The sequence below is a fragment of the Chiloscyllium plagiosum genome, unplaced genomic scaffold (assembly GCF_037043375.1).
Source record: "Chiloscyllium plagiosum isolate Xiang-an unplaced genomic scaffold, Cpla_swu_hap1 HiC_scaffold_2, whole genome shotgun sequence".
Taxonomy (NCBI): Eukaryota; Metazoa; Chordata; class Chondrichthyes; order Orectolobiformes; family Hemiscylliidae; genus Chiloscyllium; species Chiloscyllium plagiosum.
Genome location: NW_028270140.1, coordinates 125,086,631 through 125,112,629, shown reverse-complemented (window position 1 = coordinate 125,112,629; position 25,999 = coordinate 125,086,631). Strand labels below are relative to the sequence as shown.

The 25,999-nt window shown below is 39.5% G+C and overlaps 2 protein-coding genes across 4 annotated transcripts in view; one reads left to right on the top strand and one right to left on the bottom strand.

Moving 5' to 3' along the window:
• The window catches only part of cdk7 (cyclin-dependent kinase 7), a 54,909-nt gene extending 38,724 nt beyond the window's left edge, over positions 1-16,185 (top strand). For both annotated transcript variants that reach the window (XM_043706645.2, XM_088000520.1), the window contains 3 exons: positions 8,038-8,187; positions 8,842-8,986; positions 15,971-16,185. In XM_043706645.2, coding sequence (XP_043562580.2) covers positions 8,038-8,187; positions 8,842-8,986; positions 15,971-15,999 — 324 coding nt within the window. In that variant the 3' untranslated portion in view covers positions 16,000-16,185. The remainder of the gene's footprint in view (positions 1-8,037; positions 8,188-8,841; positions 8,987-15,970) is intronic.
• Positions 1,003-25,322, bottom strand: LOC148151986 (uncharacterized). Of its 2 annotated transcripts, none has more exons than XM_088000524.1 (3): positions 23,680-23,855; positions 23,484-23,545; positions 1,003-1,635 (listed from the first exon to the last, which is right to left on the bottom strand). In XM_088000524.1, the coding sequence occupies exons 2-3, from the start codon at positions 23,513-23,515 to the stop codon at positions 1,029-1,031; spliced, it is 639 nt and encodes a 212-aa protein (XP_087856650.1). In that variant the 5' UTR covers positions 23,516-23,545; positions 23,680-23,855; the 3' UTR covers positions 1,003-1,028. The 2 variants fall into 2 exon arrangements, 1 of the variants encoding a protein (XP_087856650.1); XR_015761399.1 differs by lacking the exons at positions 1,003-1,635; positions 23,680-23,855 and adding exons at positions 16,441-16,913; positions 25,255-25,322.
• Positions 25,323-25,999: the final 677 nt, after the last annotated feature.

Here is a 25,999-nt window from a genome sequence, read left to right as displayed (position 1 = left end):
AGAGGAAGGCCAGCTTACAGTGTTCCTTGAACAGTGACTCCCACAGCTTTTAAATCTGGAGGCTGGATCAGGCCAGGTAAGGGTGGAATGGGCCTACCGGGTTGCAAAACGCGGGCCCGGTTCAAACCAGCGCCCCCATCTGGTCCTGTTCTGGCTGCAGAGCTACAAGGAGAGGCAGATACTCTTAGAAGCCTCCAGAAATCTTGGAAAAGATCCCCAAGCCATGATCTATAAAGGATCCAAGATCATGTTATTCCAGGACTTTTCCACAGCTCTGGTCCAAAAGAGGAAGGCATTTGATGAGGCGAAGAAGTGTTTAAAGGACTTAAATATTCAGTACTCCTTACGCTACCCAGCACGCTACGCTTTAACCATGAAGGGTCCGTGTATAACTTCGGATCGCCGGAAAAGGCCAAGGAATTTTTGGACTCTTAATCCTTTTTTTTTACCTTACTGTTTAATATTATCATGGAGGGTGGGGAGAGGGATTTATTTATTTGTTCTCTACTTAACGATTTTCTCCCTTTTTTTTAATTATTCTATATATTATATAGGCCGGGGGGTCTAGTTAATGTTGGTGGGGGGAGGTGGTTACCTTATTTTATTTTACCTCTGTCTCGAGGAGCGGGGTTGTTTTCCCTTGTTATTTTGTATTATTATATTTAATTATTACTTGTTGAAGTTGTAATTTTATAGTTATATATGTTTATACATGGTATTAACATTACCAATTATATCTAGGTGTGGATGGGAGGTGGGGGTAGGGTGCTAACTGTTAATTCTAGCTTTGTAGTATATTTGAATTTTCTTCATCCTATTGAGGAGCGCCTGGGTTAAGGGTGGGGCACAGGTTGGGAGAGGATACGATGGACTTTTGGAAAGGAAGTGATACCCCGGGAACAAGGGGGAAAATCTCCATTTAAATACATTTTATATTTTTTAAATTTAGAAATAGTTTTTTATTATACTGTTGTTGTGGTTCTATTCGCCGAGCTGGGAATTTGTGTTGCAGACGTTTTGTCCTCTGTCTAGGTGACATCCTCGGTGTTTAGGTGCCTCCTGTGGAGCGCTTCTGTGATCTTTTCTCCAGCATTTATAGTGGTTTGAATCTGCCGCTTCCGGTTGTCAGTTCCAGCTGTCTGCTGCAGTGGCCGGTATATTGGGTCCAGGTCGATGTGCTTGTTGATTGAATCAGTGGATGAGTGCCATGCCTCTAGGAATTCCCTGGCTGTTCTCTGTTTAGCTTGTCCTATAATAGTAGTGTTGTCCCAGTCAAATTCATGTTGCTTGTCATCTGCGTGTGTGGCTACTAAGGATAGCTGGTCGTGTCGTTTCGTGGCTATTTGGTGTTCATGAATGCAGATCGTTAGCTGTCTTCCTGTTTGTCCTATGTAGGGTTTTGTGCAGTCCTTGCATGGGATTTTGTATACTACGTTGGTTTTGCTCATGCTGGGTATCGGGTCCTTTGTCCTGGTGAGTTGTTGTCTGAGCGTGGCTGTTGGTTTGTGTGCTGTTATGAGTCCTAGTGGTCGTAGTACTCTGGCTGTCAGTTCAGAAATGTTCTTGATGTATGGTAAAGTGGCTAGTCCTTTGGGTTGTGGCATGTCCTCATTCCGTTGTCTTTCCCTTAGGCATCTGTTGATGAAATTTTATCCTAAATCAGATAAAAGACGAATCTGGACGATATATTCTGATAAAAGCCCTTATAAATGGAGAGGAATATGGGATTTTAAATTTGTATTGCCTCCCGGCACATCCTTTTAAATTTATAAAGGAAGCCTTCTCAAAATTGATGACTCTCGGTGCTCGTCATACAATTATAGGGGGAGACTTTAATTGTATTATGGATCTGGAAATAAATAGGATTCCCAAGAGTACTGCGGGAGATCGAGACAATTGGTGGATTTAAACAACGAATTAGGATTAGTAGATGTATGGAGATGCCTTCATCCACAAGGCAGAGATTTTTCTTTTTACTCCAATCCATATAAATGCCATACCAGAATCGATATGTTTTTTGCCCCCTCGATTTTTAAAAATTCCATATCATCCTGTAAAATAGGCAGTATAGCAATTTCCGATCACGCTGCTGTATATATGGAAATCAAGACGAGAAACAATGGGACATCCCCCCGGCATTGGCGTATGGACCCTTTCCTGATGAAAGATAGTAAATTTGTAAAGTACTTCTCAAGAATTTAAAACTTTTTTGGAAATTAATTTAGGTACGGCTAGCAACCCATCAATGATGTGGGAGACCATTAAAGCTTATGCGCGAGGTTTGATCATCTCATACTCAGCGATCCAGAAAAAATTAAAGGGAGAACAACAGCATCTGTTTGAAGCTCGCTTAAAAGCAGCTGAAACAGCATATGCTGACAGACCTTCTATTATCAAATTGCAAAGGATTACGGCCCTTAGGACAGCTCTAAACACCACGCTAACCCAAACAGCTAAGAGGGAAGTATTATTTGCAAAACAAAGGTTATATGAATTTGCTGATAAACCTGGTAGATACTTAGCATTTCTTGCAAAGAAAAAGAAGGCCTCTCAAACTATCACGTCTATCAAGGAAAGTACGGGTATTTTGACTCACGATCATAAAAGGATTAACACAATCTTTAGAACATTTTATTCTGATTTATATAAATCACAGGATTGTGAAGACAGGACTAGGAGGATGCAGTCATTTTTTTAAAAACTTGACCTTTCCGGACCTAACTCCGGAACAGGTATCGGTCCTGAATGTTCCTCTAACAACCCAAGAACTACTTGACACAATCAGGCAACTTCAGAGCGGTAAGGCACCTGGCCAAGATGGTTTTCAAGCTGAATTCTATAAAGAATTTACAGGAATATTGTCTGGTCCACTTATGGACATGTATAACTACTGATTTCGAAGCTCCTTGGATGCTGCCTGAACTGCTGTGCTCTTCCAGCACCACTAATCCAGAATCTGGTTTCCAACATCTGCAGTCATTGTTTTTAACTCGTTGATTATAACTACTCATACAGTCAGAGCTGTCTCCCGCCTTTGCTGAAAGAGGCAAATATCTCTCTTATCCTTAAAAAAGGAAAGGACCCAGAAGATTGCACGTCTTACAGACCAATATCCTTGCTAAATGTAGATTTTAAAATCCTCTCTAAAACGTTAGTATTGAGGCTAGAAAGGGTATTGCCACATATCATAAAGGAGGATCAGACGGGGTTTATTAAGGGCCGTAGATCATCCAATAATGTTAGAAGGGTTTTGAATGTGATTCAAGCCTGCCATCAGGGAAAGATACCAGGAGTTATAGTCCCATTAGACGCAGAAAAAGTGTTCAACAGGGTTGAATGGTCATATTTGTTTTACACATTGGAAAGGTTTAGCGTTGGAAAGGTGTTTACCAAATGGGTCTCAACACTGTATAGTGATCCCAAAGCAGTTGTGATTACCAATGGATTAGGCTTGGATAGCTTCAGTGTGGATAGGGGCTGCCGTCAGGGATGTCCTCTTTCGCCATTGCTATTTACGCTAATAATTGAGCCACTAGCAGAAGCTGTAAGGGCTGACCCTAATATAACGGCCCTGAGGATTGGTACAGGTAAACATAAAATTATTCTTTATGCAGATGTTCTTCTATTTCTCAGTAATCCTTTGATGTCCGTGCCTCGCTTAATCCAAGTTATTAATACATTTAGTGTATTTTCAGGCTATAAAATTAATCTCTCACAATCAGAGGCTATGCCAATGGGTGACCTTGCTATGATACCCCACTTAATGGACGGATCCCATTTTCCCTTTCGTTGGTCCCTGGAGGGTTTTTTATATTTAGGCATTTTTATTACCCCAGTATTTGGTCAGTTATACAAGGCTAACTTTGTGCATTTACTGGAAAGGATAAGGCAGGACCTCCAGCGATGGGGAGACCTTCCAATTTCCTGGTTAGGCAGAATAGCACTAATTAAAATGAATGTCCTTCCCCGTCTCCTATACCCTATGAGAATGCTTCCGGTGATGCTGCTGAGGCTGGCATTATGTAAATTATATGGCTGGTTGGGTTCCTTTATCTGGAATCAAAGATGGCCCCTCATTAAGCTGAAGCAGCTACAGCTTCCACAGGCAAGGGGCGGATTGGATTTCCCAGATTTCAGGAACTATCAGTTAAGTTCCCTATTAAACTACATAGCCGATTGGATCTTGTCTGACCCGCAATCAATCTGGCTGGACATCGAGCTTTCTCAAGTAAAATGCCCACTCATTAACCTTTTATTTTCAGACAAGAGGAAAACCATTACAGATCACTGTAAAAACCCTATGATACTAAACAAAATTAAAGCTCGGAATATAATGCGGCAAAATGAGGGCAACTCACAGAAAACATCCTCCTATGCTCCGATAGTGGGAGCATGGGGATTTCAACCGGGGTTTACAGATGCCACTTTCAAACTCTGGAGATCCAGGGGTATCTCTTGTTTAGGGGATCTGTTTAAAGAAGGGTTCCTGATGTCTTTTGAACAGCTGCGTCAGAAATTCGAATTACCTAATGGAGACCTCTTTCAATACTTCCAAATTCGAGACTATATACAGAAGAAGACCACGTTATTAGATAGTCTTTATAAATCAGATAGAGAATGTAGAGTGCTATGGCCAATGGGGGTATCTTCCGTCAGTACTATTTATCATTTACTACATGATGAAGTATCGGGAGATATGGACAATCTGCTTAAAACATGGGATCAGGATTTGGGACTAGAAATCTCTATAGAAACTTGGAATGACATTTGGGAAAACGCCAGAAGAATTACCATCTGCAGTAGAACTCAGGCTATTCAGCTGAAGATACTTCATAGGGCCCATATAGCACCGGATCGATTGGCAAAATTTAAGGCAGGAGCGTCTCCAATGTGTCCCAAATGTAAAATAGAGGTGGGCACTCTTGTACTTTGCCTATGGACCTGTCATAAGATCCGTAGATACTGGACTAAAGTAGCAAGTGCTCTGACAGAAATCTTAGGAACGGAAATTAGAGTGGACCCTGTATCTCTCCTTTTGGGCTTTTCGAACCTACGCTCCCTGGATATGCACGGGAAGAGATTATTTTCTATTCTCTCTTTCTGTGCAAGGAAAAATATTTTGGTAAACTGGGTGGCTGAGGGCCCCCCCTGGATTTTCAAATTGGCACAGATTAATTATGGAATGTATTCCCCTTGACTTCCTTACAAATATGGTGCACCAAAAGACCGAATTATTCCATAAAATATGGCAGCCCTTCTTGAATTATATAAATACAGATATTTCGGCCATCCTAACAAGGGCTTTTACTTAATTGAGATGGCGAACCTGGCTGGTCCAGGGCCCCTTGGGAGAGGAATCCTGCGCGAATACGTGTTTTGTTACATTTGATGTTAATACATTCCCAATTTCTGTGTTATCCGTCGTTTTTTTTTCTCTTATTTGAATAATGTAAGAGACTTAATTATACACTCTGGTTAGTTGTAGGTTAGATTAGTAGTTAGTTGAGTTTTGTTTTTTTTTCTCGGTATTTTTCTTTTGTTAAATTTTGGTTATTATTTATTTAAGATTTAATTGTATATCAATGTTTATGCTTTACTTTTTTTTATTTTGTAAACTTGTAAAAATGTTAAATTTTCAATAAAAATATCTAAAAAAAACAGAAAGGGTTATAAGAGATGGGATTGATAATCATCTAGGAAGGAATAAGTTGATTAGGGATAGTCAACATGGTTTTGTGGAAGGTTGGTCGTGCCTCACAAACCTTATTGAATTCTTAGAGAAAGTGGTTGATGTGGTGTATGTGGATTTCAGTGAAGTGTTTGATAAGGTTCCTTCCCCACAATAGGCTATTGCACAAAATGTGGAGGCATGGGATTGAGGGTGATTTAGCGGTTTGGATCAGAAATTGGCTAGCTGAAAGAAGACATAGGATGGTGGTTGGTGGGAAATATTCATCCTGGAGTTCAGTTATTCTTGGTGTACCACGAGGATCTGTTTTGGTTCCACTGTTTGTTCTTTTTATAAATGACCTGGATGAAGGCATAGAAGGATGGGTTAGTAAATTTGCGGATGACGCTAAGGTCGGTAGAGTTGTGGATAGTGACGAAGGATGTTGTAGGTTACAGAGAGACATAGACAAGCTGCAGAGCTGGGCTGAGAGGTGACAAATGGCGTTTAATGCCGAAAAGTGTGAGCTGACTCACTTTGGCAGGAGTAACAGAAATGCAGGGTACTGGGCTAATGATAAGCTTCTTGGTAGTGTAGATGAGCAGAGAGATCTCGGTATCCAGGTACATGGATCCTTGAAAGTTGCCACCTGGTTAAGAAGGCATACGACGTGTTAGCTTTTATTAGAAGAGGGATTGAGTTTCGGAACCATGCAATCATGCTGCAGCTGTACAAAACTCTAGTGCGGCCACATTTGGAGTATTGCGCACAGTTCTGGTCACTGCATTATAGGAAGGCTGTGGAAGCTTTGGTAAGGGTTCAGAGGAGATTTACTAGGATGTTGCCTGGTATGGAGGGAAGGTTTTATGAGGAAAGGCTGAGGGACTTTGAGGCTGTTTTTGTTCGAGAGAAGAAGGTTGAGAAGTGTCAGAGGTAGTTTCTTTATTCAGGGCATAGTAGGAGCATGGAATGCACTGCCTGCAACAGTAGTAGACTCGCCAACTTTAAAGACATTTAAATGGTCATTGATAGGCAAATGGACGAGAATGGCATAGTTTAGGTTAGGTAGGATTAGTTCCACAGGCTGAGGCAATATCAAGTGCCAAAGAGCCTGTACTGCGCAGTTATGTTCTATGTCTCTTTGATGAGAGAGCAGTCCCATGATCCTCTGGGGCAGTGGCAATTTTACTTTAAATTTTTATAATTAATGTGCCATGAACTGCACACAATGTGCACCATCAGTGAAATTCCCTAGTGGAAGACTATAGAGGCAAGTTCTACCAGGCACTGATTTACTTGAAACAGAAAATGCCTCGAAGAACTGCAGGTGCTAGAAATAAGAAACTGCTGGGAAAACTCAGGATTGGCAGCATCTGTGGAGAGAAAACAGAGTTAATGTTTCAGGCCAGTGACCCTTGTTCAGACTGATTGTAGCTAGCAAAAGTTGGTATATATGCTGATATTTTCTAAACAACCTGTTTAGAGATATTATTACACACTTTGTAGCAGGTGGGACTTGAACCTGGGCCTTTTGGCTCAGGAGTAGGGAACCGACTACAGCACCGCAAAAGTCCTTTAAACATTTGTCCTCCCAACCCTTCTAAATCTCACAACCAAGAGAAGGGGGAGAAACGCACCCTTCCTGTCTGCAGTCAGGCCTCGATCATAATCGGGAGGATTTGACCCTGCACAGGGAAACCCCAAAAGATTTCGAGTCTATCATCTTAACCACTCAGCTGTAAGTACATGGAAAGAATTTCTTCTTTCTGCGTAGAGGCGATTAGTCCCTTATTTTAATTCAATATTACTAATTCTGCCTTAGCCATACTTCCTAATATTAAAGTTGTACAAGTTTGAGTGTGAAAACACCAGATCTTACCTTACAGTAAAACAGTCTTTTGTTATGGTTTTCTCACACATTAAATGAATTTGCAAGCTGTATGTGTTTATTTTGTAATTTGGACAACTGTTTGCTAAAAGGTTTGGCTGATCCTGAGTCAGAAAATTTAACTAGGAGTTTCTTGTTTGACAAGTGTACTGACTTTGTGAAGTACGGACTAAACTGTTCTTTTAGGTCTTTATGCACAATGAAAGCATAAGTCAAATAAAGCCTGTAGCATCAGTGGTGTAGTGCACAATAATCATTTCAAGATAAGAATCTCAAAGTTTTTTTAAATTCAGAATGATTAGACCATACAATGCAAATTTTAATGGTAATAGGTTCTAGTTGCAAATTGGATGGAAAGGCACTGTAATTGTTATTGGGCACTGCTGCATTATGACTAGGTGTTATATATTAATTTGCATTTTTTAGATTCATATCTAAGAGAAATACTTTGGATTTTTACATTAGTATTTTGTAATTGTAGGGAATGACCAGCCTTCCAGACTATATTTCATTTAAGAGTTTTCCTGGTACTCCACTCGAGCATATATTTAGTGCTGCTGGGGATGACCTACTGGAATTGCTGCAAGACCTGTTTACATTTAATCCCTGTGCAAGAATAACAGCTACTCAGGTAAATGGATATTATTCATTATTCTGGATTTCATAATGAACTGAGAGGTACAGTTCACTCACAGTTCAGGATTAAACATATAAAGTATGAAAATGACAGTTTTCTTTTTCATATGATTTCTTTTCCTAGCACCCTCCCCCCCACCACCGTTAGCCATAAGTTTATTTAGCGCTTCATTGAGTCAGAATATCCAGAAAGCCATAGATTTTAGTCTGTGGTTGGTGCTGAATTTTCTAGTCTCTGCTGGAGTATTGGTTATTGTTTTGCAGTTGACCTCAATGTCTCTGGGCTGAAGTACGAACTCCTAGCCAGTGTTGCCATCTTGAATGCCTAACCAGTGTTCTTTGCCAAAAATGAATGCATTCACATCAGATTAAATGAGGTACAAAGGGAGGCCAGCAATTGTAAATCTGCACAATAGCAAGGAGCCATCACCTCTGAGAGATGAGGAAATAAAACTAATATAGAAAATTGTGAATAAAAGTGAAAGGCTTCTTGTGGGATCATTTTTATATTCCTGGCAAACATTTGATAGCGCAAAATCCTTCATATTCTAATGGATTGCTTGATGAACTGACTGGTCTCTTCTATACTAGATGAAGTTTGAATCAATTGATACTCCTTTGACTGTGTTGCAAATTTAATTCTTTGAAGGCGCTGAAGAAGAAGTATTTTAGTAACCGCCCTGGACCAACAGCGGGACCTCAACTGCCCCAACCCAACTGCTCAACAGAAGTCTTAAAAGAGCAAGAGGCTAAGGCAGGTTTCAAACGTAAACGAACTGAAAACATGGAGCAAGGTAATGGATAGCCTTTTCTGTCCCATTGGACTTTTTCATTTCTCTTTTCTTGCCTGGTCAAAATTTTTCCTAAGGTGCATAACTGTGCATGTGTGGGTTATCATGAACAGCATGTTTTCCATCTGTGTTGGCAGCTAACCAGCTGACAACTAACAAAAGGCTTGTAACCACATATCCTTTATGTTTTATGTCCTATTAGAAGAATGCAATTCTATGAAAGTCTGGTCACTTGACTGTAGGCAACCACTTTGACTCCTGAAGATTTTTTTTATCCTGTTCATATTTGTGATGTCCCACAGACTGGAAGATTAAATGACTGTTAATCAACCTAGGCTTGCCTTATTTCTAACCAACTTGTTTCCCAGATGAGGACAAAACATTGACTATGCATTAGCAGCATGAGTGGTGTTCATCACTAGGATGCTACTGCCAATTTAACAACAGAGTCTGCCAATCACGTCATATGTGAATTTCCATGTCAGTTTGATGTTGTGTATATTAGTTGTATATTTCAAAGTCTATATTGAACAGCATATCCCTTCAGCTGGTCACAGCAGATAAGGTCCCAACTATATGGTTCTTACAAAACTCATTAGACAATGTCCAACATTAGTTGTGTTTGTGTGTTTGGGTTGAATGTGAACATAGGAGATACAGGTAGTAAGTTTACATATGCCACCAAAATTGGTGGTGTAGTGGGCAGTGAAAAAAGTTAACTTAGAATACAATGGGGCCATGATCAAATGGGTGGAGGATTGGCAGAAGGATGTTAATTTAGATAATTTTGAGGCGTTGCATTTTTTAAGGCAAATCCGGGCAGGATTTATACATCTAATGACAGTGTCCTGGGAAATGTTGCTGAAAAAAAGAGACCTTGGGATACAGGTTCATAGTTCCTTGAAAGTGGTGTCACAGTTAGGTAGGATACTGAAGAAGGCATTTGGTATGCTTGCCTTTCTTGGTGAGTGCATTGAGTATGGGAGTTTGGGAGGTCATGTTGGAGCTGTACAGGGCATTTGGAATATAGTGTTCAATTCTGGTCTGCCAGAAGAATGTTGTTAAACTTGAAAGTGTTCAGAAAAGATTTACAAGAATGTTGGAGGGATTGAGCTATAGGGAGAAGCTGAATAGGCTCAGCTATTTTTTCTCGAGCATTGGAGGCTGAGAGGTGACCTTATAGAGGTTTATACAATCATGAGGGGTATGGACAGGGGCATAGTCAGTCTTTTCCCCAGGGTAGGGAAGTACAGAACTAGAGGATGTAGGTTTAAGGTGAGGGGGCAAAGATTTAAAAGGGACCTAAAGGGCAACTTCTTCATGCAGAGGGTGGTGCATGTATGGAATGAACCACCAGAGGAAATGGTGGAGGCTGGTACCATTACTATATTTAAAATACGTCTGAATGGATATATGAATAGGAACGGTTGAGAGGGTTATGGGCCAAATGCTGGCAAATGGGACTAGAGTTATTTAGGATATCTGGTCGTCATGGACGAGTTGGACCGAAGGATCTATTTCCATTCTGTACATCTCTATAACTCGACAACATTTGCTGAGTGATCCTGAGTTTATGGAGAATTTCACTGACAATCAACTTAGGATTGATATTTGGGCATACAGTGTGGTGTATTTGTATGTACTGAAAGCTGCATATATTACTACTTGTTATTTGCAGACAGACAGAACACATGCTCATTTCATAATGAACTGTCTTTTTTCACCAATGTTCAAGTTGTGCACTACAAAACAACCATTTAAAAATTACTTTGGTCTTGCTGGTTTGTTTGTCAGGAGCATAAAGCAATGTTCCCTGTTTTGAGGAGGATGTATTTTGTATTCAACTTCCCCTCAGGTATTTTCTTTGACCCATATGCAGTATTAAATATAATATTTTAGTGGTCATTTTATTTGACTTATTATAAATATAGATACAGTACTGCTTTTGTTAATTCCACAACTTTTTATGAATCAGCATTTTCTTCCTCCTTGTATGGAATGTGGATGTTGATGGCAAAATTGGCAAATGTTGTCCATTGCTCGTTTCTTTGAACTGACTGGCTCTCCAGGCCATTTCACAACACAATTAAAAGTCAAATTGAATTGAAATCAAACTTCACCATCAGTCCTAGTGCGAATTGAACCTATAACCCCAGAACATTAGCATGCGTTCCTGGATTACCAGTATGCCACTACCTGTCCTTGTATCTGTGCATCCATGAATTGGAAATTCCACTGAAAGGAATTAAGATCAAAATTCTAACTGATGCGGCTTCAAAAAACATGTGTTTGACTAATCTGTTGTGGTTCAGCTTAACAAACCACAAGAAGAATTGAGTACGGGAGCGATTTTCTTTTCACATGTTTATGAGGAGAGTCAGTCTTAAACATTCTAACTCTGGCAAAAGCACACAAGTTTTCATCTCTTATAATCTTGGTTCACGCAATCAATTTCTAATCTGATCAATTTAAAATCACATGCTAACCAGTTATCATTTATTCCTCTCAGTGGTTACAATAGGCATTGTTCATGTCCACCTAAGGCCTACCCTTATCCTGCTGATGGACAAAGTCGAAACTACACAATGTTTCTATCACTCACTCATCTTGCCTGGCTGTTTACCATCCTATCTAGAGAACATATGCTAATCTTCTGTCCTACTTACATTTATTTTATTAACAAACACTTCTAACTGAAAGTGCTATTTTTGTTTGCAGTTCTTTTTCTGCTAACTGTGGAAAACCATTTTCTCCAGAGGGTGGTGGGGTATGAATGCAGTTGAGGTGGAAAACTTTGCAACCTTTAAAAAGTACTTGGACGAGCACTTAGTGTTGTAGCGTTGAAGGCTTTGGGTCTGGTGCTGGATTAGTGTGGGTGATGGGCTGATGGACTCTTCTGGGCTGTGATTCTGTGGTTTTATGAAGCTGTTTAATCCATAATTAACCTTTCAGCTTTGACACTTTCACTTTCATGGAGCTGGTTTATATTTCAGGCAGGTGATCCTGCTACATGACCCTAAATATTCAACAATGCTGCAACATAGATGATCACAGGGTTAATTTACCTTACCCTGCAAATTCAGTTTTTTTTAAGTGCAGTTTGTATTTTGTAGTGCTAGGTTTGGGTGTTGAGATATTGATGTTATTATCAATATTCAGGAATTCAATCTTTGGGTAGAGCAGCTTAAGTCGTAGAGTAATGCTTCCTTTATTCTGATTTGGAGATGCCGGTGTTGGACTGGGGTGTACAAAGTTAAAAATCACACAACACCAGGTTATAGTCCAACAGGTTTAATTGGAGGCACTAGCTTTCGGAGCGCGGCTGCTTCAACTCTGATGCTTTGGTTGAAATGAATTTGAGCTTTCTCTACTACATCATTGTCTCTCTAAATTACTGATTTTGGAACAACATTTAGCAAGTTGACAAGTTTAAACTAGTGTGGAGAAGTTTTGGAGTGACTGATAACATTTTTTACAGGATTGAATGCAGTATAGTTATGTAACCAGTTTAATTTATTAAATAGAAACACTGAAAATACTTTCAGGTTAGGTGGCATCTTTGAAGAGAACAAACATTAGTATTTTGTTTGCACTGGAGATATGTTACAGGTGAACAGCACTTACGAAGAAACAGGACAAAGGAATCTATAGGGGGCGAAAGTCATAAAGGACAAATAGTGATCTGTAATGTTAATGTCTGCTACACTAAAAGAGAATTGTTAGATGAGGAAAAGGAAGATATTTTGGAAATTCTGGTTTGGAGAGGGTTGGCATCAGATTCAACACTAAAACCAAGAGATGACGAGGAAGTCCTTAGAAGTAGCAGGGCGCAACTAATAAATGTAATTCTGAGATTCCATGGATATATAATAAATGTTGGATTCAATTTCATCTCCTAAACTAGAGAGAAGTCCAAGTGGGCAAATACAGAGTCAGAGATGGTCTACATGAAGCTTAGAAGAATTGCGCATTTGCAGCAAATTAATAAATTTTAGATTCTAGCAGGAAGCATCTTTTATACAGATGGTGTTCAGGACTGGAACAAAGAATTTTCATCATACCCTCAAAGTTCATAATACTTTATCTGGAGAAAAGCTATGGAGTTAAAGGAAAAGTTCAGTGAGTTCTGACTGGCAGAGGAGACAGGTAGTGGATTGTGGTTGTTCTGCTGTTCAAGGTAGAAGATCCGCAGGACCTTTAAGAGACCATGTACAACTTTAGTGAAAACTAGACCGTTGGAGCTGGGAAACTGGAAACAAACAAAGCAGTAGAGGACAATGTTGTGGATATAAGCAGATGCGGAATGGACAAGGGTGGAGAAAAAAGCAACATAAGCAAGTTGTCTACTTGGACTGTTCTGTTTGTGGCTTTTGAGGAAGTGATAGAGATGGGCAATGTGGTGTTGGCAAGTTGTCAATTAGGAAATCTCCAGAAGAGATGAAATGGCTAAATCTGTGGGAATTGATAGCTTAGTGTTCAATACTGTGGCTGTGGCTCAATAAGTGTGGAAAGAGTTGCCATTCAGTCTTGGCAAGATAATTCTTTGTGTCATACAGTAGCAGATCTCCTGTTGTAAGTCTATTTGATTATGTCAAGGCTGGAAAATGTTACCCCTCGCGGTAATATATTCAATTGCCAATAATGTACTACCACAAGAGTAATGTTGAAGTATAACATTTTCTTATGAGCACCTGTTGCTTGTTTGTTTATAGTTTATGCTTTCAAAGCTTTCATTCACTGAGATCTGTTAAGTTTTTAAATTCATCTATTTATTCACAAGTGAACAATGTCCATTGTAAAACATTGTGGCTCAAATTAATTCATCTCCAGAAATCCTTCTGGAGCTTTGACCCTTCTCTGAGGAAATTCTTGCCTTAGTCTTTTAAGTATTCAAGGATTAAAATGGAGACAAGAACAAGTTGGCTGTGCTTCAGATGAAACACGTTTGCTTTTTCCAAATATCCTCAAGTGGAAACAGTGACATCTTGTGAATACCTAATTTAATGCATGTCTTTAATTAACAATGTTTTTGTTTCAGATTGACCTCTTTAAATGAGAATAAAAGCACAATTTTGTTTTGTTTTGAAAACACCATTTGTATCCATAGTCTGTTTTTAAATAAGACAAATGGTCAGTTTTGTCTATCAAATAGTATTTAAGCATATTTCAGGTGGCTGTGTACGTTAATGAAAAGGTACAGATGCCCCAATTTAACATTGAATGAATTCAAATTCAGGAAAATCCCCTTCCATCCATCACAAAAGTTTATGGTTTCACATTTATTCACTTTTTATCCTTTCTAAGTATATTCTTCATAGAATCTTAGAACGATACAATCCCTACAGTATGGAAGCAGGCCAGTCAGTCCATCAAATCTGTATCCCACCCAATTAACTCCTACCCAATCCCCATAACCCCACATTTACAAAGGCTATACACCTAGCCTGCACATCCCTGGTCACAATGGGCAATTTTAACATGACCAAATCACCCAACCTGCACATCTTTGGACTGTGGGAGGAAACCGGAGCATCCAGAAGAAATCCATGCAGACACGGAGAACATGCAAACTCCAAACAGACAGTCACTCAAGGCTGGAATTGAACCAGGTTTCCTGGCCATTCTGAACCACTGAGCCACCATGCCAACCCCCAAGTACTTTGATTTTAAGTGAAGGTGCTTTTTAATGAGATCTTAACAGTTACACACCTTAAAGGTAAAATTTATATAAATAAAATGCAAATTTACTTGCCCAACCCCAAGGAAAGAGAATAAGTAATTTTAAATCATCTTTCAACTGATACGGAATATTCTTCTCTTCATTTTGGTTTAAAGCATTTGTAATTTTTGCTAAGAAGAGTTCTATGAAGAATAATAGTAATATTACCTGCCATGTGAAGAGATGTGTTCCACACTGTAAAATTACCTTCTCTTCTAAATGTCCCTATTTTAATATCTAGTAGGTTCTAAAGTAATGACAGCAAACACTTTTTAAGCAAGTGCACTATATAAGAAGATGCATAAAATCCACGGTGTAAGAAAGCCATCAAGCTCTGTCTGAGATTATTTACCATGGATTTCACTAATGTTAATTGTATGAGTTAAGATTAAGTAGATGGATACACTGATTATGTAATTACTTGTGTACATATAAAGAGATATGTGTTGTAGAGTTCAAAGCTAAACTTTCATAATGCTTTAGTTTTGAATAAATCTAAAACTGAGTAAAAGTCAATGTCATGTAACCCCCACCCCTTCCTTTAATGCATTTGGTTAACTACTTTCTCAGTATCTGTTCCATTGTTAAATTGTAACCTGTGAGAATGAAGTTTGTCTGCTGTTGAGCTTGAGTTGATGCTTGTGTGCTCCAGTTCTAACATCACTGCTAAATAACCCATGCTAAAAACTTACTTCAATCCTATGCTTCTCATCTTTTGAAGTTAATGTCAATACTCTATGTCTTAAATTCCCACTTAAGACTTTAATTATAGCTGTATTGAAAATCAAATTTGAAGCCCATCAGTTTCATGTGACAGCTGTAAGTGTGTGCTGTGTTACTAGTGCCTTGAAGAATGTTTTTTATTGCTTTTAGCTTTCGCCCTGAAATTTATTCAACTTCTCCTCCAGGATTTTCAACATCAGCTTCTTTTAACTAGCTGAGTCTCTAGTATACCCATTGTAATCCTTGGTTCCTTGATTTCCTCCTGCTCAACAGAAAAGGAGATGCAGAACTGAAAAATGCTGTGTTTTGCATTTGAGACAATCTCAGTCAACCACTTAATATGGTGTCAAGAGTGTGCTTCATTTGAAAACCCAAGTGTACTTCTTATTTACAGAGACACTCAATTTAATTTGCAGTAATGATGGTTCCAGTGAAGTTGTATACAATCCATTTATTTCATGCAGTCTCTCCACCTAGATTTATTATTGAATATAAATTCATTTTCATTAATAGCCAGATGTAAATGTTGTTGCACTTACTTTTAGGTGGCCTGGCTAAGAGATTAATTTTCTGACCCTTGTCGACTGCTGCTTATACTGGACAGAAACGGAAGCGTCATATATGATAAAAAAAATTCCAGTTACTTATTGTAACACAAAGACTTAGCTGCTGTGTATAAAGTGGAGCTGTGTTCAAAAGAATCCTGATTGTGTACTTGAATAATGTCTCATTAATTTTTCAATAAAAGTTTAAAAAAGGATGTTTGTTCATCTAGTGCATATGTTGAAATCAAGCACTTTTTATATACAAATTTTGAATAAAGAACTCTATTTTTACATCGTTTGCATGACACATAACTGATGTTACCATCATGATGTATTATAGGATATAACTATTTCTCACCTTGAGAGGTTAAAAAAATCTTAGTTATGAAATATCACTAGAGGAATATGATATTGTGTCTAACTTGTATGTTTACTTTAGAAAAATTAGCACATAAGACCTATGATACATTTGATTCGTATTTTTCAGTTTTATTTGCATTGAATTAAACTTCACCGATTTAGTAATTGTTTCCTAATTGTTGTCTCAACCTCCTCATTCATACCTTCATGGTGCTTTTCATCCTAACCTGCCTTTGACTTCTTTTCAATATTCTTAATCTCCTTCCCTAGTTCCCTATTAAATAGGAGCCTTGTTTTGCCTTTCCAGTTGTTCCTTATCCAGGAGAAAGTGAGGTCTGCAGATGCTGGAGATCAAAGTTGAAACTTTATTGCTGGAACAGCACAGCAGGTCAGGCAGCATCCAGGGAACAGGAGATTCGACGTTTCGGGCACAGGCCCTTCAGCCCTATCATTCCTTTTATTCTCCATCATTTCTTGGCTTAGTACTGGAAATCACCTCTTAAAGGCCCACTTGTGAACAAATGTAGGCTGGCACTTTCAGTGCCATGAAGGAATCTTGCACAGTTGTCTTTTATATTAGTCCCTGCAGGCAGAGATTAAAATCCATAAAGTGATATTAAAAAGTGGAGATAAAGCCATCCAGTCTCCTGGGTAATATTTATGTCTCAACCAATGGTTACATATTTCATTACCGTATATGGAAATTTAATATCTGCATAAATGCTTTTGTTATAACAGTGATTATACTCCAAAAATATTTCAGTGGCAGCAAAGTGCTTTGGAATAGTCTGAGGATTTGAAATTGTTCAATAATGGAAGCTTGTTTTTTTACTAATAGTCATTCTTCGGTATGTGGGCACCTACAGCAAGATCAGCATTTAGTGTCAATTTCTAATCGTTGCTGAATACATTGTGATGGGATACTGCTGCAGTCTCTGCAACAAGCTACTAAGCTGTTAGTTGCTGGGGTTTTTGCCAGAATTTGTAAAATGAATGTTCAAGTAAGAATGCATGAGGGGGTCTTTGAGGTGATAATATTCCCATGCATCTGCTGCCCTTGACCTTTTAGGTCACAGAAGCTGCCAGTTTGATAACTGCTGCCAAAACAGTTTTGGTGACTTACTGCTGTGCATCCAGTAGGTAACACACACTGTAACCATGTTATGCTTATGGTGGAGAGGAAGGATGCTAACTAATATGCCAATACAATCCATTGCTGTTTTACTTGCTGGTATTGATCTTTCATGGCTGTTGTTAGAGCTGCACCTATTCACCCAAGTGGGGAATATTTCTGACTATAATATTGAAGGTGCAGAAGCTTTGCAGAGATAAGCAATGCTTAGTGGGACAAGATGTATTCATCCCTCCATCATGAGGTCAGAAGTGGGGATGTTCACTGATGGTTGCATGTTCAGCACCATTTACAACTCTATGGGTACTGAGGCAGTCCATAATAAAATGCAACACGATCTGGATAATGAAAACCAAATGAAGTTTGGATGCTGTAAATCAGAAACAAAAACAGCAATTGCTGGAAAAGCACAGCAGGATTGGCAGCATCTGTGAAGAGAAATCAGTGTTACCATTTTGGGTCTGATGCCCCTCACAACTTCCCCAGTTCTGACCAAGGGTCCTGGACCTGAAACATTAAATCTGATTTCTCTTCACAGATGTTGCCAGACCTCCCGAGCTTTTCCTACAAGATCTGGACAATATCCAGGCAACTAGCAAGTAACACAAATGCCAGGTAATGACTATCTCAAATAAGAGACAATCTGACCACTGACCCTTGACATTCAATAGTGTTACTATCATTGAATTATCCACTGTCAACATCTTGGGTGTTACCATGACCAGAAACTTAATATAACTATGCAAGAGTAAGTCAGAGGCTATGAATCTTGCAACAAGTAACTTACCACCTGACTCTGAAAGCCTGTCCACCATCTACAAGGTATAAGTCAAGAGTGTAATTGAATACTGTCCATTTGCCTAGATGGGTGCAGCTCCAGTAACACCCAAGACAATTGACACCATCCAGGAGAAAGCAACCTGCTTGATTAGTGCCACATTTACATATATCAATTCTCTCCACCACCAACACTGAGTAACAACAGTGTATTATCTACAAGATGACTAACAATTCACCAAAGATCCTTAGACAGTACCTTCTCAGGCCATGACCATTTCCATTTGGACGGTCAAGGGAGCAGATACATGAAAACACTACCTGTAAGTTCATCTCCAAGCCACTCACCATCCTATCTTGGAAATATATTGCCAATCCTTTGCTGTTACTGCATCAAAATCCTGGAATTCCCTCCCTAAGGTCATTGTGGGTCAACCTTCAGCAGACTGACTGCAGCGATTCAAGCAAGCAACTCAACACCACCACTTCAAGGGCAACTAGAGAGGGGCAATAAATGTTGGCCCGGTGAGCGACGCACCACGATAGAATTAGAAAAAAGGTGATGGTGGAGCCTGAGATATTGACAATGGCATGATGAAGACTGCACTGATCAGGTATATTTCTGTAAGTATGTTACTGTGGTAGATCATTTTCCAACTTTGTAACCTGTCATCAGTCAGATGTTAGGAAGTAGGACTTTGCAGTATCCGCAGGGGTGATTTGATGTCTTGACTACAGTCTAGCAAGTCATATGATTTAATAGTTTTCTATCCTCTTAGTTTGAATTTACTAGGTCACCAGAGTGTATTTGGGTGTCAACCACTTTCTTGTGAGCTTGGAATTTCATGTGAGCTAGACCAAGGCTGGTAGGTTTCCTTCACTAAAGGGTATCGATGAACTGGTTGTTTAATTAGTCTAACGACTTGTTAGTAGCGCCTATCATAGTGGCAGTCCCTGGATTATTGGTTGACTTCCTTTTTTTGTCGAACTCTGCGCCGTGATTCTATGGTCTGTGCATTTTAACTTTATTACCAGCTATCTTGTGAATTTATCAAATAGCACTTTATTTTTCATCCTTATCTCAATGGTTGACTGTCTCACATTTATCTCCCTTATATTCCCTGTAGCTGACAAATGCAGGTCTTGTGTATAAGATTTGATGACCATTTTAGTTGACCTGCCATTATTAAACTGCATCTCATTCTGTCACCATGGCATAAAATTTCAAACCAGAAATGCACCTATTTAAAATAAAGACTGAAACAAAAGCAAAGTTTCTGGAAAAGCTCATCGGGTCTGGCAGCATATGTGAAGAGAAATCAGTTAAGTTTCGGGTCAGCTGACCCAAGGAAGGGTTCTGAGGAAGGGTCACTGGACCCGAAACATTAACTCTGATTTCTCTTCACAGAGAGTCATAGAGACATACAGCACAGAAACAGACCTTTCGGTCCAACTCATCCATGCTGCCCAGATGTCCTAACCTAATCAAGTGCCATTTGCCAGTACTTGGCGCACATCTCTCTTCCTATTCATATACCCGTCCAGATACCTTTGAAGTGTTGTAATTCTATCAGCCTCCACCACTTTCTCTGGCAGCTCATTCCATACACGCACCACCCTTTGTGTGAAAAAGTTGCCCCTTAGATCCCTTTTAAATCTTTTCCCTCTCACCTTAAACCTATACCCTCTAGTTCTGGACTTCCCCCACCCCAAGGAAAAGACCTTGTCTAGTTACCCTATCCATGCACCTCATGATTTTATAAACTCTATAAGGTTACCCCTCAGCCTCTGATAACTCAGGGAAAACAGCCCCAGCTTATTCAGCTTTTCCCTGTAGCTCAAACCCTCCAACCTTGGCAACATCTTTGTAAATCTTTTCTGAATCTTTTCAAGCTTCAACTTGATTGAGTTTTTTGAAGAAGTAACAAAGAGGATTGATGAGGGTAGAGCGGTAAATGTGATCTATATTGAATGGAATAAGGTGTTCATCAAGCTTTCTTATGGTAGACTGGTTAGCAAGGTTAGATCACATGGAATAGAGGAAGAACTAGCCATTTGACACATAACAGGCTCCACAGTAGAATACAGAGGGTGATGGTGGAGCGTTGCTTTTCAGACAGGAGGTCTGCGACTAGTGGTGTGGTAGGAGGATCGGTGCTGGGTCCACTGCTTTTCGTAATTTATATAAATGATGTAGATGTGGACATAGGAGGTATGGTGAGTAAGTTTGCAGATGACACCAAAATTGGAGGTGTAGTGGACGACAAAGTAGGTTACCTCAGAGTACAGTGGGATCTTGATCAGATGGGCCATTGGGCCGAGGAGTGGCAGAGGAGTTAAATTTAAATACATATAAGGTGCTGCACTTAATGGTAAAGTCCTGGAGAGTGTTGCTGAACAAAGAGACCTTGGAGTGCAGGTTCATATTTCCTTGAAAGTGTAGTTGGTGATAAATAAGATGGTGAAGAAGGTATTTCGTATGCTTGCCTTTATTTGTCAGTGCATTGAGTATAGGAGTTGGGACGTCTTGTTACAGCCACTTTTAGAATACTGTGTGCAATTCAGGTCTCCCTGCTGTTAGAAGGATGTTGTGAAATTTGAAAGGGTTCAGAAAAGATTTACAAGGATGTTGCCAGGGTTGGAGGATTTGTGCATTAGGGAGAGGCCGAATAGGCTGGGGCTGTTTTTCCTGGAGCATCGGAGGCTGAGGAGTGACCTTATAGAGGTTTATAAAATGGTAAAGGGCATGGATAGGATAAATAGACAAGGTCTTTTCTCTAGCGTGGGGGAGTCCAGAACTAGAGGGCATAGGTTTATATCAAAAGAGATCTGTGGGGCAACTTTTTCATGCAAAGAGTAGTGCATGTATGGAATGAGCTGCCAGGGGATGTGGTGAAGGATGGCACAATTACAACATTTAAAAGGCATTTGAATGCATGTATGAAGAGAGAGCATTAAGAAGGATATGGGCCAAATGCTGACAATTGGGACTAGATTCAATTAGGATGTCTGGTCAACATGTACAAGTTGGACCAAAGGGTCTCCTTCCATGGTCTACAACTCTATGACTGTATAACATTCGCTGAGTGATCCTAAGTTTATGGAGAATTTCACTGACAACCAATTTAGGATCGATATTCGGACATGTAGTGTGGTCTATTTAAATATAATGAAAGCTGCATATACTGTATTACTGCTACTTATTTGCTTCAGACAGAACACTAGACCTATTTAGTCTGTCTGGTCAACATGGATGAGTTGGATTGAAGAGTCTGTTTCTGTGCTTTATATCTCTATGAATCTAATTTAGATGAGGGAACAAAATCTAATATCCCTAAGTTTGGAGATAACACAAAGCTGACTGATAGAGTGAGCTATGAGGAGGTAACAACTGTTTCAATGTGATTTGGACAAGTTCAGTGAGTGGAGAAATGTATGGCAAGCATAATGAGGATAAATATGTAGTTATACACTTGGTAGCAACAATAGGAAGGCAGATTATTATCTGGACGGTAATAGATTTGGAGAAGGGAGATGCACAATGTGACATGGGTGTCCTTATACACTATTGGCTAAAAGTAAACAGGCAGGTGCAATAGGTGAAGAGGACAAATGATATGTTGGCCTTCGTAGCAACAGGATTTGAGTACAGGAGCAGGGATGTCTTGCTGCAATTGTACAGGGTCTTGGTGAGACCATGTCAGGAATATTGTATGTAGTTTTGATTTTCATTTCTGGGGAAGAATTTTCTGGCTATACATAGAGTGCAATGAAGGTTTATCAGACTGATTTCTGGGTTTGACAGGACTGATGGATCAGTTAGGACTATAATCAATGGATTAGAAGAATGAGTGGGGATCTAATAGAAACCTGCAAAGTTTTAACAGGATTAGATGGGGTAAGCACAAGGATAGGAAGTCTAGAACTAGGGATTACAGTTTAAGAATTTAGGCCACATCACTTAAGACAGAGAAATTTCTTCATCCAGAGAGCGGTGAGTGGTGGAATTCACTACCACAGAAAGTGATCAAGGCTAAAACATTGTATTTTCAAAAAGGATTTAGATATATTTTGTGGGGCTAAAGGGATCAAGGGTTTGGAGAGAAAGTGGGAAAAGGGTACAGAGTTGGATGATCAGCCATGATCATATTGAATGGTGGAACAGTCTTGAAGGGCTGAATGGCCTACTTGTACTACTATTTTCTATGTATCTTAGGTCAAGGCAGATTAAGATTCTGACAGGATGGAGAGATATTGATGGAGAATAGTTTAGCCAATCGCGTTCCCTGGTTGCAGCCACTCATATATGAAAACTGGGTGTAGTTTTCTCAGTTATGTTTTTCAAAATACATTGCCATCCACCACACTTCACCTGTATCTTTGTAGTTTTTCTCCTTCAATTATTTATGTAAATTTCCTTTGAAGACTACTATTAAATTTGTGGAGAAAGTGAGGTCTGCAGATGCTGGAGATCAGAGATGGAAATGTGTTGCTGGAAAAGCGCAGCAGGTCAGGCAGCATCTAGGGAACAGGAGTATCGACGTTTCGGGCATTAGCCCTTCCTCAGGCTATTAAATTTGTATATGCTATCCTATTAAGCTATGCATTCCAAATTAGATGACAAGTGTCCTATAACCATTCTATATCCAAAGCACTTGTTGCATGAAAATGTTTTTCCCCTTGTCATTTCTGGTTCTTTTGACAATCACCTTCAATTTGGGCCTTCTGATTACTCACTTTTGACTCACTGGTGACAGTTTCTTTTTACTTTTTCCCCAACCATTCCTGATGTTAAACACATCTCTTTGTTGTTGCTTTTCACCCTGTAAACGGAACGATTGCCAAATGCCTTAGTACTATTTTCTGTACTTCTGTGGACTGCGAGAATTGATTTTCTCCTCCTTTATCCTCTTTCCCCCTTACATTTCCATTCATTTGGATACATTTGTTTTTATTAATGGAACAGTGCTTGGTTTTTGTGTATAAAGCAAACCAGCATTCTGAATGCTCGAGGACCATAGCATACGGTGAAGAATCATCACACATATATTCCCCTCCAACGTTGTATAGTTAGCCAACTTTATCAAAATATCAGCTTGGGGGTGATGCACTGTGCTGCCACTATCATGCTCTTAATACCACAGTCTTCCCAACTGTGGACCAATAATGAGAAACCATAAGGAAGACTGGGGAAAGACATTGCTTAAGAATGCATCAGACTGTTGTGTTGGAGCTCTGGATTACCTTTTTGGTGATGTTATGGAGCCACTTTCCATGGGACATAAGTAGGATAGTGTGCATCGAGTCTGTAAGACAGAAGAATAGATCAAAGATCAAAGATTGATAGAGTTCAGGGATACCTTTTGAACATTCCTCAGATCACCATAGCTTTAAATTGCAACCATTAGAGTTTATCAAAAGCCTCAACCTTGATTTTTACCTTCTCCTTAATCAGTCTGTTCTCTCTGGTGTTGCCCTAAAACCACGTAATAGATGTTGGCAGTGACAGAGCATAATGCCTGCAAGATAGTAGCCGTAATTGAGATCAAGAAACAGGCCTGAAGCTGTGTGGAGAAGATGACTCAAAAAAACCACCCAAAGGGAGACAAAGCTACTGTAAAGAAAGAATCTCTGAACAGAAAACTCCTGCAAAGAAACAACAAAGATAACTGTAAGTCAGTGAAAGCTTTTACAATCAATAATCAGGGAAGCAAACTTTAAAATGAAAAGTAAAAACAGAGCTATCAAAGTGCAGTAGCAGCAAAGAGGACAAATCTGGATCAAACACCTGTGAAAAGAGGTCAATTATAAGCCACCCAGATCACTTTTAATTATTTACGCTAAATACCCAAAATATTAGGCTAGGAACAGTTAAAAACGCTGGAAGTTATTTAGGAGTTTTAGAATACTCACTTGATGGAAAACTTATCAGCAGCAGGTTAAGAATATCCTTCAGTAACACACTTAAGATATATCAATCGATTAACAAAATCTAGAGCAAGAGCCAATTTTGGAATTTGAAGTTTCAGACCCTTACAGTGAAGTTAGTTAAATTTTTGTTCTTTTGATGGTTTGGGCAAGAAACAAGATTTTTACAGTAGCTATGTTGATTTTGGGAGTTTAATTGTTGGAAATGCAATTATAGCATTTTATGAAAAATGGCATTATGGGAGCCACTTTTGATAGTCAAAAAAAAGGACAATGAACCTTATTGATTGAATCCATTTTGAGGAAGTTTCTATCCACAGACCTTTTGGAAAGCAAACTGCCATCTTGGAAAAAGAGTATTCTCATTCATCTCTGTAATGGAAAACTGAACCTTTCATTAAAAGCAACATTTTGAATGATAGAAACATCAACAGCTTCCAGTTTCAGTGCTGCAGCAACAATTTTTACAACAAAGATTCAATAGCTACTTTAATAATAAATGCAACAAAGCAATGAGTGGAGTAGATTAGATTTTAGATTAGAATTAGATTACTTACAGTGTGGAAACAGGCCCTTCGGCCCAACAAGTCCACACCGCCCCGCCGAAGCACAACCCACCCATACCCCTGCATTTACCCCTTACCTAACACTATGGGCAATTTAGCATGGCCAGTTCACCTGACCTGCACATCTTTGGACTGTGGTGGGAGGAAACCGGAGCACCCGGAGGAAACCCACGCAGACACGGGGAGAATGTGCAAACTCCACACAGACAGTCACCTGAGGCAGGAATTGAACCTGGGTCTCTGGCGCTGTGAGGCAGCAGTGCTAACCACTGTGCTAACCACTGTGCTACCGTGCCGCAGATATCAAAATCTCAACAATTATCTTCCAAATCAAGGAAATGATTAACAGCCTTAAGGGCCTAGCAACAATCTGCCAATGCAACCACATTCATCGGTATTAATCTTTTCACCTGAGAAAATCATGCAATAATTCAAAGTAACTACTGAGCCAAAGCTGGTGCTTGACTGTCAGATCCATTTCATAGTTCAACAAATTGGCAAATGTGGAAAACATAACTTACGGAAAATGTACTGATGTCCAAATCTGAAAGTGGCTCTTGGTTTCTGACTGAAAATACTAGGCTCTGCGTCCAAAACAAAGCTTCTCCCTTAGAATAGCAAATGGTTGCAAACAAAATTCAACTATTAAGTGAGATCCTTCCACTAGATGGCATTGCATTTCTGCTCTGAAAGGTGGAATTGTGAAATTGTTACAATTTGCAAAAATGCGGCTAAGATCATCTTTCCTGCAGCTATTTTCAGTTAGAGATGAGAGGACTTGAATGCAGGCATTTTCAGAGGTCACAAGTGCAGATTGATGATTCTGAAACTTAGTACAATAGCCTGCGTGTTGAGGTGACCAAGAACATAGCTGTGTCATATGACGTTTCTCTGCATTAACTGTAGGCCTTGACCACGACTCCCACGGGGAGATTGTGATACACAATTACTTGGAAAAACACATTTCTTTAGGTTTTTTTTTCTAGTTGGGCTCAGATTCCTTTGTCCATATAGCTTTCACCAGTAGCAAGAAATAGAAAAAGTTGGTTGTATATAATACCATTCATGGTTTCATGACACTCCAGAGCTTTTTAACAGGCAATGATGTACAATGAAGAAACCAAGCATAAGGTTGTTTTTGGCTTAGATTAAAGGCTCCTACCCAGACATCTCAAGGCAATCTTAACATAATATCAGCACCTTGGCGGCATGGTGGTTCAGTGGTTAGCACTGCTGCCTCACAGCGCCAGGGACCTGGGTTCGATT